Here is a 17,708-nt window from a genome sequence, read left to right on the forward strand (position 1 = left end):
CTCACATCCATGAGTCCAAGTCACATCACTCCGTTCCTCCTTCCACCCCTTCCCCCGTCACAGTGGTCCCGTATGGATTTAGTTCAACTGGATCTGATTGATGAATAGTCCAAAATGACATTTTTACAGCGTAGCATGATTTATTATAAATAATAACCACCATCTATTGTTTTATGTTTTTGATGCGGTGCCTTAACGACATAAAAATGAGCTGTTTATGTTTGCAGGCGTACACCATCCAAGGACAGTATGCCATCCCGCATCCAGATGTGAGTCCGCTCCACACTGCACGCATTCCAAATATGACTCCAATCGACCCCCCCTTCCCCTTCCTCTTTTATTAATATTAAACGCTTATTAATAGGGCTTCTTTCTGACATGTATATCCTGTATCTTCTGACTTTAAAGACCTTCCTGCTGTCTGTTCTTCTTCTGTTAGACCTCAGGGGTCTTGGCCTGCAGCCCCCAACACTAGTTCTTAATATCGTCATCTTATATGTAGATGCTGTTTTAACAATGCCGAGTACACACTAAAATCCAGCTGCAAAAATTAATCGCTGATTAATCCATTAGTCAATTAATCTACAATTATTTTGGTATTGTTTTTTTTAGCACTAATCACTAAATGTTTATGTTTGGGTCGTAATGATTGGGTTCGACTCGGTTGGGGGTGTCCAAACATTTTTCCAGTGAGGCCACATTTCATTTTTAAATAATCGGCATGGAATAGTTTGTCTTTATTCCCATCTATTAACTATCTCTTAAACCGTATTAAACATTATTTTATTTTTTTTTGTCATAATTATTATTATAATATTGTAATATATGATTAAAAGGTTTTTCTTTAATATTCCCACTCTACTGTATGTTACTAAAAAGATGGAATTTTTCCTCATTATAGTATGAGGAAAAAGTACAACATTTACAAGAATAATAATTAAAATATTTGAAAAATTAAGTCAAAATTTCAGTTTAAAAAATAATATTGTAACAAGAAAATCAAGTACTAAAAGGATATAATTTTTCCTCATTATACCTCATTATGAAAATTATATCATTAAAATAATAATACATTATTATCATTACAATATTATTTTTTATTGAAATTTTGACTTAATTTTGACTTGTAATTTTTATAATGAGGTATAATGAGGAAAAATTACATACTTTTAGTACTTGATTTTCTCGTTACAATGACTTTTTTATTGAAATTTTGACTTAATTATTATTATTATAATATTGTAATATATGATTAAAAGGTTTTTCTTTAATATTCCCACTCTACTGTATGCTACTAAAAAGATGTAATTTTTCCTCATTATACTATGAAGAAAATTTTTTTTTAAAAAATTACAATTAGAATAATTGGAAAATTTGAAAAATTAAGTCAAAATTTCAATTGAAAAAAATCATATTGTAACGAGAAAATGAAGTACTAAAAGGATATAATTTTTCCTCCTTATACCTCATTATGAAAATTATATAATTAAAATAATAATGATACATTATTATAATACATTATTATCATTACAATATGATTTTTTTTAATTGAAATTTTGACTTAATTTTGACTTGTAATTTTTATAATGAGGTATAATGAGGAAAAATTACATACTTTTAGTACTTGATTTTTTCGTTGCAATATGACTTTTTTTAATTGAAATTTTGACTTAATTTTTCAAAATTTCCAATTATTTTTCTTGTAAATTTTCTTCTCATAATTATGACTTTATTCCCACTTTCTCATAATATTAATACTTTTTCAGAATTACAACTTTTTTCATGAAAATGTTTTTGTTTCTCATAATTATCAAGTCTAGGCTAATAAAATTACATTATTTATCCTCATAATATACCAATTTGATTCTGTTAAAATTTTAACTTTTTTCTCATTACGACAATACGACATTTTTTTTTCACATTTTGACTTTATTCTCCTAAAATTACACCTGTTTTGTTCACAATTCTGCTGTTGTTTTTTTTTAAATTAATAACTATTTCTCATTTTTTCTTGTAAATTATCTGCTTGTAATAATGATTTTATTCCGATAATATTTTGCCTTTGTACTCAACACATTATAACTTTTTCAGCAAAGTCATTTCCCCCAAATTTTTTAATTGCTTTGTTTGTCATAATTTTTTTTTAATGATTTTTTTCCTGAAAATTTAAACTATTTTATTCTTGTAAAATTACTGCAGATTTTTACATTTTTGCTTTTTTTTGTATTTTTCTTGCTAAATTTGATCTTTAGAATGTTATGCTGCCATGTCTTCCACCCGCCTGAGAAAGGCTGCTCATGTCGTCCAATCAATGAATTGTGCTATTTTTCAGGTTGCCTTGCACATTTGGGCGAATGTTGCCCAGCGTTGACCCTCAAAAACTCACCCTACTCTCTCTAGTGATTTTCCATCCATCCATTTTCTATGCCGCTTATCCCCACTAGGGTCGCGGGGGTATGCTGGAGCCTATCCCAGCTGACTTTGGGCGAAGGGTTCGGCGGATCAGCCACCCTGGTGAGGTGTCCCAGGCAGGATCATGTTTCACAATTGGCCCCGGAAGCCCTTAATGTCCTCGTTGTGGAACTGGAACTGTTGAGATGGACCGAGACCGAGATGTGTGGACTGCTGCCCCCGCAACCCGGACCAGGATAAGCGGAAGAAAATGGATGGATGGACTACCCTGCACACACGGATCTCTGCAGGGCGCGACAGTACCTGCCCCTGATATACCGATCACATCATTTTAGGGTTTGTTTTTTTTCTCTGGCTGTCGGGAATCACGTTTGCCACTCCCCCATTCCCGTTTCCGACCAACATACAAAACAAAACCAAAACATCCAGACCCGTAGCGTCGTACTTCCATGCGTGGCGGAGGTGACGTCAAAAAGGGAAACCCAGGCCAAGTTCCTCATGAGCATCTTCGCCCTTCACCTGTTTGTGTTTCCTCACTTCCTTTCTTGACTCTTGTAGCCTTTCGAGCCAACCTGTGTGTGTGTGTGTGTGTGTGTGTGTGTATGTGTTTCACTATGTTTAGTGATGTTTAGTGATTATCATACAGTATATAAACACTTAGCACTATTATGCTATGTTAGCATGCTAACTTTAACAAAGTAACATTATGATCCATTTACACGGTTAGACATTTCTATAAACAATGACCACAATTATGCTATGTGTTAGCATGCTAACTTTAGCATGTTAGCATTCCTAGCATTTTAACATTAGCATAGTAGCAGTTTTCATTGGTCGACACATCAACATTTAGCACTATCATGATTGGTGTCATTATGTTAACTTTAGCATTGGTAGCATTTGAACATTACCATAGTGGCATTTTTAGTGAGTATCATAGCTAGACATATACAGTATATAAACACTTAGCATGCTAACTTTGGCAAAGTAACATTAGGATCCATTTTCAAAATTAGATTATTTATATAAACAATTACCACTATTATGCTAGGTGTTAGCATGCTAACTTTAGCATGTTAGCATTACTAGCATTTTAACATTAGCATAGTAGCAGTTTTCATTGGTAGACACATCAACATTTAGCACTATCATGATTGGTGTCATTATGTTAACTTTAGCATTGGTAGCATTTGAACGTTACCATAGCATTTTTAGTGAATGTCATAGCTAGACATATACGACATATAAACACTTAGCATGCTAACTTTGGCAAAGTAACATTATGATCCATTTTCACAGTTAGACATTTATATGAACAATTACCACAATTATGCTAGGTGTTAGCATGCTAACTTTAGCATGTTAGCATTCCTAGCATTTCAACATTAGCATAGTAGCAGTTTTCATTGATAGACACATTAACATTTAGCACTATCATGATTGGTGTCATTATGTTAACTTTAGCATTGGTAGCATTTGAACGTTACCATAGTGGCATTTTTAGTGATTATCATAGCTAGACACATACGGCATATAAACACTTAGCATGCTAACTTTGGCAAAGTAACATTATGATCCATTTTCACAGTTAGACATTTATATAAACAATTACCACTATTATGCTAGGTGTTAGCATGCTAACTTTAGCATGTTAGCATTCCTAGCATTTTAACATTTGCATAGTAGCAGTTTCCATTGGTCGACACATCAACATTTAGCACTATCATGCTTGGTGTTATCATGCTAACCTTAGCATTGGTAGCATTCGAACGTTAACGTTTTTAGTGATTATCATAGCTAGACACATACAATATATAAACACTTAGCATGCTAACTTTAGCAGAGTAACATTATGATCCATTTTCACAGTTAGACATTTATATAAACAATTACCACTTTTATGCTAGGTGTTAGCATGCTAACTTTGGCAAAGTAACATTATGATCCATTTTCACAGTTAGACATTTATATAAACAATTACCACTATTTAGCACTCTCATGTTAACCTTAGCATTGGTAGCATTTGAACGCTAACATTTTTAGTGATTATCATAGCGAGACACATACAGTATATAAACACTTCGCATGCTAACTTTAGCAGAGTAACATTGTGATCCATTTTCACAGTTAGACATTTATATAAACAATTACCACTATTATGCTAGGTGTTAGCATGCTAACTTTGACAAAGTAACATTATGATCCATTTTCACAGTTAGACATTTATATAAACATTACCACTATTTAGCACTATCATGCTTGGTGTTATCATGCTAACCTTAGCATTGGTAGCATTCGAACGTTAGCGTTTTTAGTGATTATCATAGCTAGACACATACGTGCGTGTTTGAGTGGGCAAATGTGTGTTTTTAATAATGACCTCATAGCTCTACTGTCCTCCTCCTCCCCCCCTCAGCAGTTGAGCAAGCTCCACCAGTTGGCTATGCAGCAAACCCCCTTTACCCCCCTCGGACAGACCACCCCTGCCTTCCCCGGTACGTACCCACCTACACGACAACCCTCTTTACCGAAGCTCCTTCTCTCGTTTGTACCTGCAGAGGTGAACACGTTCTCTTCCTCCTCTCTTTTCTCTTCTCTTCCTCTTGCTGTCTTCTCTTCGTATTCTACTGCTCTCTCTTCTTCTTCTTCTCGTCGTCTTCCTCCGTCTGCTCTGCCTTGGACATGGCCTGCTGGTGGTCTGCTCTTGTTGATGTTGAGGTTTCTTCCCGTAGCATCCTTTCTTAAAATGATGCAACCACCTCAAAGACGTCCTGTCTAAAGAGTCGGGGGGTTCTGATGGGCGGACGTAGGCCCGGCGTGGCGCGATGCTCAAATGTTCACAAGCGCATTGCCGAAATCTACTTTATGTCTTCTTCTTCTCTTCTTCCTTGTGTGGTCAGCAGCAGGTCTGGATGCCAGTAACCAGGCCAGTACTCATGAACTCACCATTCCCAATGATGTGAGTATATCCACGGCCAAGCGCCGGCAAGTAAAGGAACATTAGACATTTATATGAGCAATTACCACTATTATGCTAGGTGTTAGCATGCTAACTTTAGTAAAGTAACCTTATGATCCATTTTTCCAGTTAGACATTTATATAAACAATTACCACTATTATGCTAGGTGTTAGCATGTTAACTTTAGCATGTTAGCATTTCTAGCATTTTAACATTAGCATAGTAACAGTTTTCATTGGTAGACACATCAACATTTAGCACTATCATGCTTGGTGTTATCATGTTAACCTTAGCATTGGTAGCATTCGAATGTTAAAGTTTTTAGTGATTATCATAGCTAGACACATACAGTATATAAACACTTAGCATGCTAACTTTAGCAAAGTAACATTATGATCCATTTTCACAGTTAGACATTTATATAAACAATTACCACTATTATGCTAGGTGTTAGCATGCTAACTTTAGCATGTTGGCATTCCTAGCATTTTAACATTAGCATAGTATGTTACTATACTAATGCATAGTATGTTACTATGCTAATGTTGCTAATGTTAAAATGCTAGGAATGCTAACATGCTAAAGTTAGCATAGTAACATTAGCATAGTATGTTACTATGCTAATGCATAGTATGTTACTATGCTAATGTTGCTAATGTTAAAATGCTAGGAATGCTAACATGCTAAAGTTAGCATGCTAACACCTAGCATAATAGTGGTAATTGTTTATATAAATGTCTAACTGGGAAAATGGTTCATAAGGTTACTTTGCTAAAGTTAGCATGCTAAGTGTTTATATACTGTATGTGTCTAGCTATGATAGTCACTAGAAATGGCACTATGTTAACGTTCGAATGCTACCAATGCTAAGGTTAACATGATAACAAGAGGCATGATAGTGCTAAATGTTGATGTGTCTACCAATGAAAACTGCTACTGTGCTAATTGGTAGACACATCAACATGTAGCACAATCATGTTTGGTGTTATCATGTTAACCTTAGCATTGGTAGCATTCGAATGTTTTTAGTGATTATCATAGCTAGACACATACAGTATATAAACACTTAGCATGCTAACTTTAGCAAAGTAACATTATGATCAATTTTCACAGTTAGTCATTTATATAAACAATTACCACTATTATGCTAGGTGTTAGCATGCTAACCTTAGCATTGGTAGCATTCGAACGTTAAAGGCTTTAGCTTTGAGGTTGTGAGGCTGCTGCTGCCTGCTGGTGCAAAATAAGTTCAACATGAGCGGCGTTTGGGGGGGGGCGCTGCGGCTGTCCTAATTCCCGCCCCCATTCTCTTCCCAGCTAATAGGCTGCATAATTGGACGCCAGGGAACCAAAATCAACGAGATCCGTCAGATGTCTGGGGCACAGATCAAAATTGCTAACGCCATGGAAGGGTCATCGGAACGCCAGATCACCATCACAGGGACCCCCGCCAACATCAGCCTGGCCCAATACCTCATCAACGCAAGGTCAGCGCTTTAGCTTTGTGTCAACCTCAAGTGGCCCGTGTCTTCCCGTTTACATACAAATTACATGCTAATAGTCAAAATTAGGACTTATAGCCTTCCCGATACATTGCACAATCATTGTTAGCATGCTAACATTAGCATGTTAACAATACTAGTATGCTCACAGCATACTGGCAATTTTAGCTATTTTCATGGGTAGATACATCTATAAACACTTAGCATTATCACGCTAAGTGTTAGCTGCTAACATTAGCATGTTAGCATTCCGAGCATTTTAACATTCGCATAGTAGCAGTTTTCATTGGTAGACACATCAACATTTAGCACTATCATGATTGGTGTTATCATGTTAACCTTAGCATTGGTAGCATTGGAACGTTAACATAGTGGCATTTTTAGTGATTATCATAGCTAGACACATACAGTATACAATATAAACACTTAGCATGCTAACTTTAGTAAAGTAACATTATGATCCATTTTCACAGTTAGACATTTATATAAACAATTACCACTATTATGCTAGGTGTTAGCATGCTAACTTTAGCATGTTAGCAATCCTTGCATTTTAACATTAGCATAGTAGCAGTTTTCATTGGTAGACACATCAACATTTAGCACTATCATGATTGGTGTCATTATATTAACCTTAGCATTGGTAGCATTCGAACGTTAACATAGTGCCATTTTTAGTGATTATCATAGCTAGACACATACAGTATATAAACACTTAGCATGCTAACTTGAGCAAAGTAACATTATGATCCATTTTCACAGTTAGACATTTATATAAACAATTACCACTATTATGCTAGGTGTTAGCATGCTAACTTTAGCATGTTAGCAATCCTTGCATTTTAACATTAGCATAGTAGCAGTTTTCATTGGTAGACACATCAACATTTAGCACTATCATGATTGGTGTCATTATGTTAACCTTAGCATTGGTAGCATTCGAACGTTAACATAGTGCCATTTTTAGTGATTATCATAGCTAGACACATACAGTATGTAAACACTTAGCATGCTAACTTGAGCAAAGTAACATTATGATCCATTTTCAGTTAGACATTTATATAAACAATTACCACTATGATGCTAGGTGTTAGCATGATAACTTTAGCATGTTAGCATTCCTAGCATTTTAACATAAGCATAGTAGCAGTTTTCATTGGTAGACACATCAACATTTAGCCCTATCATGATTGGTGTTATCATGTTAACCTTAGCATTGGTAGCATTCGAACATTAACGTTTTTAGTGATTATCATAGCTAGACACATACAGTATATAAACAATTGGTATGCTAACTGTAGCAAAGTAACATTATGATCCATTTTCACTGTTAGACATTTATATAAACAATTATCATTATTGTGCTAGGTGTTAGCATGCTAACTTTAGCATTTTTAACATTAGCATAGTAGCCGTTTTCATTGGTAGACACATCAACGTTTAGCACTATCATGCTTGGTGTTATCATGTTAACCTTAGCATTGGTAGCATTGGAACGTTAGCATAGTGGCATTTTTAGTGATTATCATAGCTAGACATATACAATACATAAACACTTAGCATGCTAACTTTAACAAAGTAACCTTATGATCCATTTTCACAGTTAGACATTTATATAAACAATTACCACTATTATAGCATGCTAACTTTAGCATGTTAGCATTCCTAGCATTTTAACATTAGCATAGTAGCCGTTTTCATTGGTAGACACATCAACATTTAGCACTATCATGCTTGGTGTTATCATGCTAATCTTATCATTGGTAGCATTTGAACGTTAGCATAGTGGCATTTTTAGTGATTATCATAGCTAGACATACGTATATAGTAAATAAACACTTAGCATGCTAACTTTAGCAAAGTAACATTATGATCCATTTTCACAGTTAGACATTTATATAAACAATTACCACTATTATGCTAAGTGTTAGCATGCTAACTTTAGCATATTAGCATTCCTAACGTTTTACCATTAGCATAGTAACAGTTTTCATTGGTAGACACATCAACATTTAGGTGTTATGCTAGGTGTTAGCATGCTAACTTTAGCATGTTAATACTAGCAAACTAAATTTGTAGATGAAATGAATGTCGGGCTAATATGTAGGGTGTAAATCACAATATGCGACCACTATGGCACTTGGCAGAGGGCTGCGCTCCCTGAGTGCTTTTCTTAGTCTATTTTTAGACGGGCCGCACTTTGGACACCCCTTTGTTGTGGATGCTGGAGTCTCTTTTACATTTCCGAGTCACCATCTCTATTGTCCAGGTTTCGCGATGTGGCGGCCATGTGGAACGACCCGTCCTCCATGACCACATCCTGAGGTCCCTGGCTGGCTCTTCCATCTTTGGCCCTTCCTAAACGACTGACGATGCCCTCCAGACTCTGGCTCTCCGAAAATCCTGCGCATCGGCCGTTCTGGTTCCTGTCCACGCACCATTGAGGGCCGAAGCTGACTCGGATTTCTGAGAGCCATTTAAATTCCCATTTTAGTCGCAGAAAAAAAGAAGAAAATCTCTGTTTATTAGCTTTTTGTTTTAGAGAACTGTTAAAGCATGTTGAATGTTTATTAGCAAAAACTTGTGTTGCGTTTTTTTTTTTTTTCTTTCGATGCGTTTCTCTGTCAGTGCTGCGTCATAGAACATTTATAAGAAATCAAACATCGAACTTCATCTTGTAGAACGTACAGTAAAGTCTCGTTATATCGATATTCTCGGGAGTCGGAAAAAATACCGATATAACCGGACTATCCATATATCCGATCCTGCGCCGAACTGCATTAAAAGTGGGCGGAACTTTGATATGGCATGTAATTTTCTCCTTGAGTTCATGGATTGCGTATCTAGCATGCTTTTGTACTACAATACATTTTGTACTACAGTAAATAAAAATAAACTTACGCTGTAGTGATCGGTTACCGGGACATAATTCACCCCGGAACATAATTCACCCCGGAACTATCGATAGGGAAGGTGTTGCCACCCGGAGGGGTAGGCGCGAGGGACGGGTGTTTTCCGCTGTGTGTGCTGCACTCTGGTGGTGGAAGTGTGAAAAATAAAGTTGACTGGAAGCAGCCGTTCGCCGTGTTCTTTTTTGGTATTGAAATCCTTAAGCAAAGATTGATTTAAGCTGCTTTTGTATCGATATAAGCAGACCAAATTGGCTGGCGGGAGCCGAAAAGGGCATCGTAGTAACCGGATTATCATAATAACCAGGTATCGTACTAACAGAGCTAATTATATCATAAAAGACTAGAAATTTGCCAGGAAATGAAAATAGTATCGTAATAAGTAGTAATTCGTTTTAACCGATATCGATACAATGAGACTTTACTGTAGTTACTTGCATTCGTTACCGCTCGGTGATGCTGTGGGCAGAGTGTGGTGGGATGTAGACAAACTTTTATAATACCGTCTTAGAAAAAGGGAGAATTTAGTCCAAGAAAAAGTAAAAAAAAAAAATACAATACAGGACCCCTTTTTAGCCAATGGTATCACTCCTGGAACCTCCCTTTTGGTGTTGTACCCCGATATTTATATTCTTATTATATTGCATGTGTTAAGTGTCGTATCGTCGTGTATTTGAACAGAACCCGTTCGGTGGACCTTAACATGTTACGATATTTCCGTGCTCCTGCTTTTTTCCCCGCTCATGTTTTTCAGCTTGATTCCGGCCGCCCACGTGGAACCCGACACCCCCAGCCTGCCACCCCCCCTGCAGTCTCCTCCCATGACTAGCGTGACTAGCGTGACTAGCGTGTACGTGCATGAATGCGATTAGAGGCTATTTCATAAACTGGCTTATTGAAATGATTGTTTATGATTTGTACTGTATTTGTTTTTGTATAAGGACTTTTATTGTGACAATTTTGTCAGACTACGCCGCACTCATGCAATAGAAGATCCCAAGATCCGATACCCTGGACTGAGTCTGATTGGTGGCCTTGGGTTTGGTCCGAAAACCTTTTAGCGCTGGCAAAAAGAAACAAAAAAAAAAAGAAAAAGAAGGGGAATTTTCCCGCCAAAAGAGGTGTTTGAGGGGGGGGGCGGGGGGGGGGGGCAAGGAATGTTCAGGGCGGGCGTGGCCACTCATGATTGTTTGTTTCTTTCATTGTTCAGTCGACGCTTTAAGTTTGAATGTCTTTCTATGGCAACTTCATTGCTCATATTATTATTATGATTATTATTATTATTATTTTTCATTCATTCATTTTCTACCACTTATCCTCACGAGGGTCGCGGGGGGTTCTGGAGCCTATCCCAGCTGTCTTCGGGCGAGAGGCGGGGTACACCCTGGACTGGTCATTATTATTATTATTATTATTATTATTATTATTATTATTATTATTATTATTATTATTATTATTATTATTATTATTATTATTATTCATGTTCTACCGCTTTTCCTCACAAGGGTTGCAGGGGTGCTGGAGCCTATCCCAGCTGTCTTCGGGCAAGAGGCGGGGTACACCCTGGACTGGTCATTATTATTATTATTATTATTTTTCATTCATTCATTTTCTACCGCTTATCCTCACTAGAATCGCGGGGGTGCTGGAGCCTATCCCAGCTGTCTTGGGGCGAGAGGCGGGGCACACCCTGGACTGGTCATTATTTTATTATTTTTAAAATTATTATTATTATTCATTAATTCATTCATTTTCTACCGCTTATCCTCACAAGGGTTGCGGGGGTTGCTGGAGCCTATCCCAGCTGTCTTGCGGCGAGAGGTGGGGCACACCCTGGACTGGTCATTATTATTATTATTATTATTTTTCATTCATTCATTTTCTACCGCTTATCCTCACTAGAATCGCGGGGGTGCTGGAGCCTATCCTAGCTGTCTTGCGGCGAGAGGCGGGGTACACCCTGGACTGGTCATTATTTTATTATTATTTTTAATTATTATTATTCATTAATTCATTCATTTTCTACCGCTTATCCTCACAAGGGTTGCGGGGGTTGCTGGAGCCTATCCCAGCTGTCTTGCGGCGAGAGGCGGGGCACACCCTGGATTGGTCATTATTATTATTATTTTTTTAATTATTATTATTCATTCATTCATTTTCTACTGCTTATCCTCACGAGGGTCGCGGGGGTTGCTGGAGCCTATCCCAGCTGTCTTGGGGCAAGAGGCGGGGCACACCCCGGACTGGTCATTATTTTATTATTTTTTTAATTATTATTATTATTCATTAATTCATTCATTTTCTACCGCTTATCCTCACAAGGGTTGCGGGGGGTGCTGGAGCCTATCCCAGCTGTCTTGGGGCGAGAGGCGGGGCACACCCTGGACTGGTCATTATTATTATTTTTTTTTTAATTATTATTATTATTCATTCATTTTCTACCGCTTATCCTCACGAGGGGTGCTGGAGCCTATCCTAGCTGTATTGGGGCGAGAGACGGGGCACACCCTCGACTGGTCACCAGCCAATCACAGGGCACATATAGACAAACAACCATTCACACTCACATTATTATTATTTTTTATTTATTTTATTATTATTATTATTATTATTATATTACTTGATGGTTCCTTCTCCACTGCTTTTCTGGCGGCCGCCCGTTTTTGTTCCTCCATCAGTCGACTCCAGCGATATTCAGCGCCGATGTGAGACGGAGGCAAGGATGATCGACTCGATTTCCGCGTCCATGTACACAAACAGCTGTTGAATGTTACCGTCCAAGTCACATGATCCACCGTCCGACAACACGGCAACAGCGCACTCGGCCTTCGAAGCGGCGATGGCCGGCGGCCGTTCTGCAATAATAATGACCGGTGAAAGCGTTTTGCGTTTTTTTTTTGTTTTTTTTTCAATGATTGGAGTTGAATAGAATGTCCAAAAAAAAAAAAAAACAAAGCTGCGGTTCTTTTTCGGAAATATGCACATAAGACGCTCGTGTGGATCAATTATTTTTCCATGTACGGTCTCATGGCAAAGCGGGAATATTGTGCTGGTATTAATATTCATGTACAATGATGTGTTTGAAAACTGTATTTATTTACATTTATGTATATGACTGACGCAAATAATGCAATAATAGGGTGCAATGTGCAATTATTTATTATGTTGGTTTTTTTGTTGATTAGTCTTAGCTTACAGAATATAACAAAAAATATTATTTTACATTTGGCAGCAGGTTTGATTTTTCAGCTTTTGGGTTGTGTGTATTGCAGTTTTTTTGGGGGGGGGGTAATGGAAGTTTGTAACTCTTTTTGATTTATTTGCTCTGTGCAGATCTATATTAGTTGTGAGTACGTACACATGTTTCATTTCAAAGTGTTGGTAAGTATAAAAAAAAACTAATAAAGTTTCAGTTTTTCTTTCTGTGACTTGCACTGTTGATCTGCTGTGTTATCAGCTCACGAGCGCCCCTCAGGATTAGGCGAGTACTGCAAGCGCCTTTTGTATAATCTTTTGTAATACTTAATTTTTTTTAAAAAGTAATAATGTTTCGAGGATAAAGTCCTAATATGACAAAAAAGTTTAAATTTTTAATTTATGAATTTATGAAAAACTTTATACTTGGAAAAATTTACAAGTATAAAGAAATACCAAGCATAAATGTACAAGTAAAAAATACATAAATTTATGAAAAAAGTTAAACGTTAACAAGAATGAAGTTACAATTTACAAGAAAAAATATTATTATTAATTATTGCTAAAATAATAGTAATCATAATTTTAATAGTAAAATTAATTCATAAAATTAATAATTTAAGGGGAAAAAAATCACAAATTTCCAACTTTTTTGTTGTAAACGTACGAGAAATACAGAGAAACAACTTTATTCTCATACATTTACTTTATTGTTGTAATATTAAAATGTTTTCACTTCTTTCTCCTGAATTCACAACTTTATTCTTGTAGATTTTCAAAATTTTTGTCATAAATTTATTACTTTTTTTCTCAAAAAGTTCCAACTTTATTCTCGTATTTTTTCAATCAATTTTTTATTGTTTTTCTTTAATATTTCACCTCTATGCTACTAAAGTAGTTTATTCCCATAAGATTATGGTTTTTCATTTTAATATTTGGACTGTATTCTAGTAAAAAATAAAAATAAAAAACTGTTATTTTTTTCAATAAATTTTCCAACTAATATCACAACATTATTATATACAATTGCTATTTTCAGTTACAAATTAGTTACAATTTACAAGAAAAAAATTGGAATATTAAATAAAATAATAGTGTAATTAATAATTTAAGGCGGGAAAAAATCACAAATTTCCAACTTTTTTACTATTACTTTTGTCTCGTAAATGTACAACTTTGTTCTCGTAGTAAAATAACTTTTTTTTCTCGTATGTTTTGCCTTTTTTCAATCAATTTTTAATTGTTTTTCTTTAATATTTCACCTCTATGCTACTAAAGTAGTTTATTCCCGTAAGATTATGGCTTTTTAATTTTAATATTTGGACTGTATTCTAGTAAAATAAAATAAAATAAAAATTCTGTTAATTTTTCAATTAATTTTCCAAATAATATCACAACATTATTATATACAATTGCTATTTTCAGTTACAATTTAGTTACAATTTACAAGAAAAAAATTGGAATATTAAATAAAATAATAGTGTAATTAATAATTTAAGGCGGGAAAAAATCACAAATTTCCAACTTTTTTACTATTACTTTTGTCTCGTAAATGTACAACTTTGTTCTCGTAGTAAAATAACTTTTTTTTCTCGTATGTTTTGCCTTTTTTCAATCAATTTTTAATTGTTTTTCTTTAATATTTCACCTCTATGCTACTAAAGTAGTTTATTCCCATAAGATTATGGTTTTTCATTTTAATATTTGGACTGTATTCTAGTAAAATTCAAAAAAAAATCTGTTATTTTTTCAATTAATTTTCCAAATAATATCACAACATTATTATATACAATATCTATTTTCTATTCTGGTGAAATTTTCCATTCATTTTCATAAAATCGACTTTCTTCTAGTAATATTTAGTCTTTGTTGTCGACCTTGTTCTTTGCTTGGACCACTCGAGTGCGAAAAAGGAAAAATCAAGCAGCAGTCGGCAATCAGTAGAAGTATCGACGCCTCGCTGTCCCACCAATCAGCTGCAGGTGTGGCCGATAAATTCTTGTTGGACAATTTGGGATGATTGTGAACGGAATTCTAATTTGTATGTAAAGAATAGACTAATTGCAAAGTGCCTTACGCCTAAATGAGTAATTAGCGAAAGTTCCTTTTATAGAATCCCACAATTTGGTCTGAGAGCGAGGGGAACGTTCAAGGACCGATGAGTGATTAGCAGTGAAACAATGCATGAAGGCCAAGTTGGGGGGGGGGGTACCTTGAGAGACCATTAATGACTGGTAATTGCAACACCAGTACATTTAGATTGAACGGCCAGCGTATGAGATGCAGCAGGAAGATGCATTCAGGGACACACAGTGTAAATACATTTGTGTCGGGTGGCTCAGGTCCAATGCTAACCTTTGTGGTGCATTTGAGAGTCAACACAAAAGCTAGAAAAGCACATTCCTCCACACTATGGTTACCCCCATATTGTGATTTACACCATAAATATAATATCTACATATTTACATTCATTTACATTCAATTACTTAAAGAATACAGCATGCTAACATTGCGCAAAATATGTGGCGATACGAGGGATTCTGAAAATCAGACACTCTTAAATAAACACAACCATGCTACTATGCCAATGTTAGCATGCTAGCAATGCTAACATCTTGCAGCATTTTATAAATGAGCATACTAACAGAAGGCTAACCTCTCCATGTGAAAGAGGAAGGGCTCTACTCAAAGATCCTCACCCTGATTCTAAAAATCAGATGCTCTTAAACACAACCACGAAAGGACTCGAACCCTCAATCTTCTGATCCGAAGTCAGACGCCTTATCCATTAGGCCACGTGGTCCTCTGCCGGGGGAACATATGAGGGATTCTGAAAATCAGACACTCTTCAATAACACAACCATGACCACGCTACTATGCCAATGTTAGCATGCTAACAATGCTAACATCAGCCTCAGAGCTTTTTAAAAACGAGCATACTAATAGGAGGCTAAGCTCTCCATGTGAAGGAGGAAGAGCTCTACTCAGAGATCCTTACCCTCATTCTAAAAAGCAGATGCTCTTAAACACAACCACGAAGGGACTCGAACCCTCAATCTTCTGATCCGAAGTCAGACGCCTTATCCATTAGGCCACGTGGTCCTCTGCCAAAGGTTGCAAAAGTTGATTTCCTTTTTTTTCTGATTAGACGCTTGTTAAAAACAACCATGACCATACTACTCTGCCAATGTTAGCATGCTAACAATGCTAACATCAGCCTCGGAGCATTTTACAAATGAGCATACTAACAGGAGGCTAACCTCTCCATGTGAAGGAGGAAGACCTCTACTCGGAGATCCTCACCCTGATTCTAAAAAGCAGATGCTCTTAAACACAACCACGAAGGGACTCGAACCCTCAATCTTCTGATCCGAAGTCAGACGCCTTATCCATTAGGCCACGTGGTCCTCTGCTAGAGGTTTCACAGGTTGATTTCTTTTTTTGCTTTTTCATAGAAATTCAGACAGTCTGAAATAAACACAACCATGCCAATGTAAGCATGCTAGCAATGCTAATAGCCTCGCAACAGTTTACAAATTAGCATACTAACAGGAGGCTAACCTCTCCATGTGAAGGAGGAACAGGCCTACTCGGAGATCCTCACCCTGATTCTAAAAGTCAGACGCTCTTAAACACAACCACGAAGGGACTCGAACCCTCAATCTTCTGATCCGAAGTCAGACGCCTTATCCATTAGGCCACATGGTCCTCTGCCAGGGTGCAATAAGAGGGATTCTGAAAATCATCCACTCTTCAAAAACACAACCATGACCATGCTACAATATCAATGTTAGCATGCTCCCAATGCTAACATTAGCCTCGTAGCATTTTACAAATTAGCATACTAAGGTCAAGTTCCATGATGATCACATGAAAGCACATTTACAGACATGTACAACACGTCTGTAACGTCCCTCTAATGTAATCATTCCTGATCCTATCCATCCTGGTCACTCCCAATAAGAACCTCATAAGCGTCTACCCATGAAAATGACAAAAAAAGTCCCCAACTAATATTAGCATGCTAAGATTAGTTAATGATAGTGGCGCATATACATGTGTCTCCCCATGAAAATATAAAAATGCTAATATACTAATGTTACCATGCTAACAATGTTAACATTAGCATGTTTACATGGTTGGCCACTCGTCATCTTTACCAGCGTAGACTTCGGTGGACGTAAATGCGGACGAGACAGCAAATTAGAATCAGATGACATTTCTAGCACAACCGATGCTACGATGCCAATGTTAGCATGCTAGCAATGCTAACATCAGCCTCACAGCATTTTACAAATGAGCATACTAATAGTTGGCTAACCTCTCCATGTGAAGGAGGAACGGCTCTACTCGATGTCCTCACACTGATTCTAAAAATTAGCTGCGCTTAAACACAACCACGAAGGGACTCGAACCCTCAATCTTCTGATTCGAAGTCCGACGCCTTATCCATTAGGCCACATGGTCCTCTGCCAGGGTGCAATAAGAGGGATTCTGAAAATCATCCACTCTTCAAAAACACAACCATGACCATGCTACAATATCAATGTTAGCATGCTCCCAATGCTAACATTAGCCTCGTAGCATTTTACAAATTAGCATACTAAGGTCAAGTTCCATGATGATCACATGCAAGCACATTTACAGACATGTACAACACGTCTGTAACGTCCCTCTAATGTACTCGTTCCTGATCCTATCCATCCTGGTCACTCCCAATAAGAACCTCA

The 17,708-nt window shown here is 36.7% G+C and overlaps 2 protein-coding genes and 5 non-coding genes across 18 annotated transcripts in view; 1 reads left to right on the forward strand and 6 right to left on the reverse strand.

Moving 5' to 3' along the window:
- The window catches only part of LOC131104132 (poly(rC)-binding protein 3-like), a 30,898-nt gene extending 20,557 nt beyond the window's left edge, over positions 1-10,341 (forward strand). For 3 of the 12 annotated variants that reach the window (XM_058050965.2, XM_058050969.2, XM_058050964.2), the window contains 5 exons: positions 228-269; positions 4,829-4,907; positions 5,313-5,371; positions 6,690-6,859; positions 9,144-10,341. In XM_058050965.2, coding sequence (XP_057906948.1) covers positions 228-269; positions 4,829-4,907; positions 5,313-5,371; positions 6,690-6,859; positions 9,144-9,198 — 405 coding nt within the window. In that variant the 3' untranslated portion in view covers positions 9,199-10,341. Of the gene's footprint in view, positions 1-227; positions 270-4,828; positions 4,908-5,312; positions 5,372-6,689; positions 6,860-9,143 lie in introns of those variants that run through there. The other 9 variants (XM_058050971.2, XM_058050967.2, XM_058050970.2 and 6 more) reach the window with 6 other exon arrangements.
- The window catches only part of atp7b (ATPase copper transporting beta), a 205,825-nt gene that overhangs the window by 137,743 nt on the left and 50,374 nt on the right, over positions 1-17,708 (reverse strand). The gene's annotated exons all lie outside the window — the stretch shown is intronic.
- Positions 15,709-15,781, reverse strand: trnar-ucg (transfer RNA arginine (anticodon UCG)). Its single transcript has one exon. It is a non-coding gene; the product is annotated as a tRNA-Arg (tRNA).
- trnar-ucg (transfer RNA arginine (anticodon UCG)) lies at positions 16,008-16,080 on the reverse strand. Its single transcript has one exon. It is a non-coding gene; the product is annotated as a tRNA-Arg (tRNA).
- On the reverse strand, positions 16,313-16,385 carry trnar-ucg (transfer RNA arginine (anticodon UCG)). The gene has a single exon. It is a non-coding gene; the product is annotated as a tRNA-Arg (tRNA).
- trnar-ucg (transfer RNA arginine (anticodon UCG)) lies at positions 16,614-16,686 on the reverse strand. Its single transcript has one exon. It is a non-coding gene; the product is annotated as a tRNA-Arg (tRNA).
- trnar-ucg (transfer RNA arginine (anticodon UCG)) lies at positions 17,373-17,445 on the reverse strand. The gene has a single exon. It is a non-coding gene; the product is annotated as a tRNA-Arg (tRNA).

This window comes from Doryrhamphus excisus, linkage group LG15 (assembly GCF_037039965.1).
Source record: "Doryrhamphus excisus strain RoL-2023G ecotype Guam linkage group LG15, RoL_Dexc_Guam_v1.1, whole genome shotgun sequence".
In the NCBI taxonomy this organism is placed as follows: domain Eukaryota; kingdom Metazoa; phylum Chordata; class Actinopteri; order Syngnathiformes; family Syngnathidae; genus Doryrhamphus; species Doryrhamphus excisus.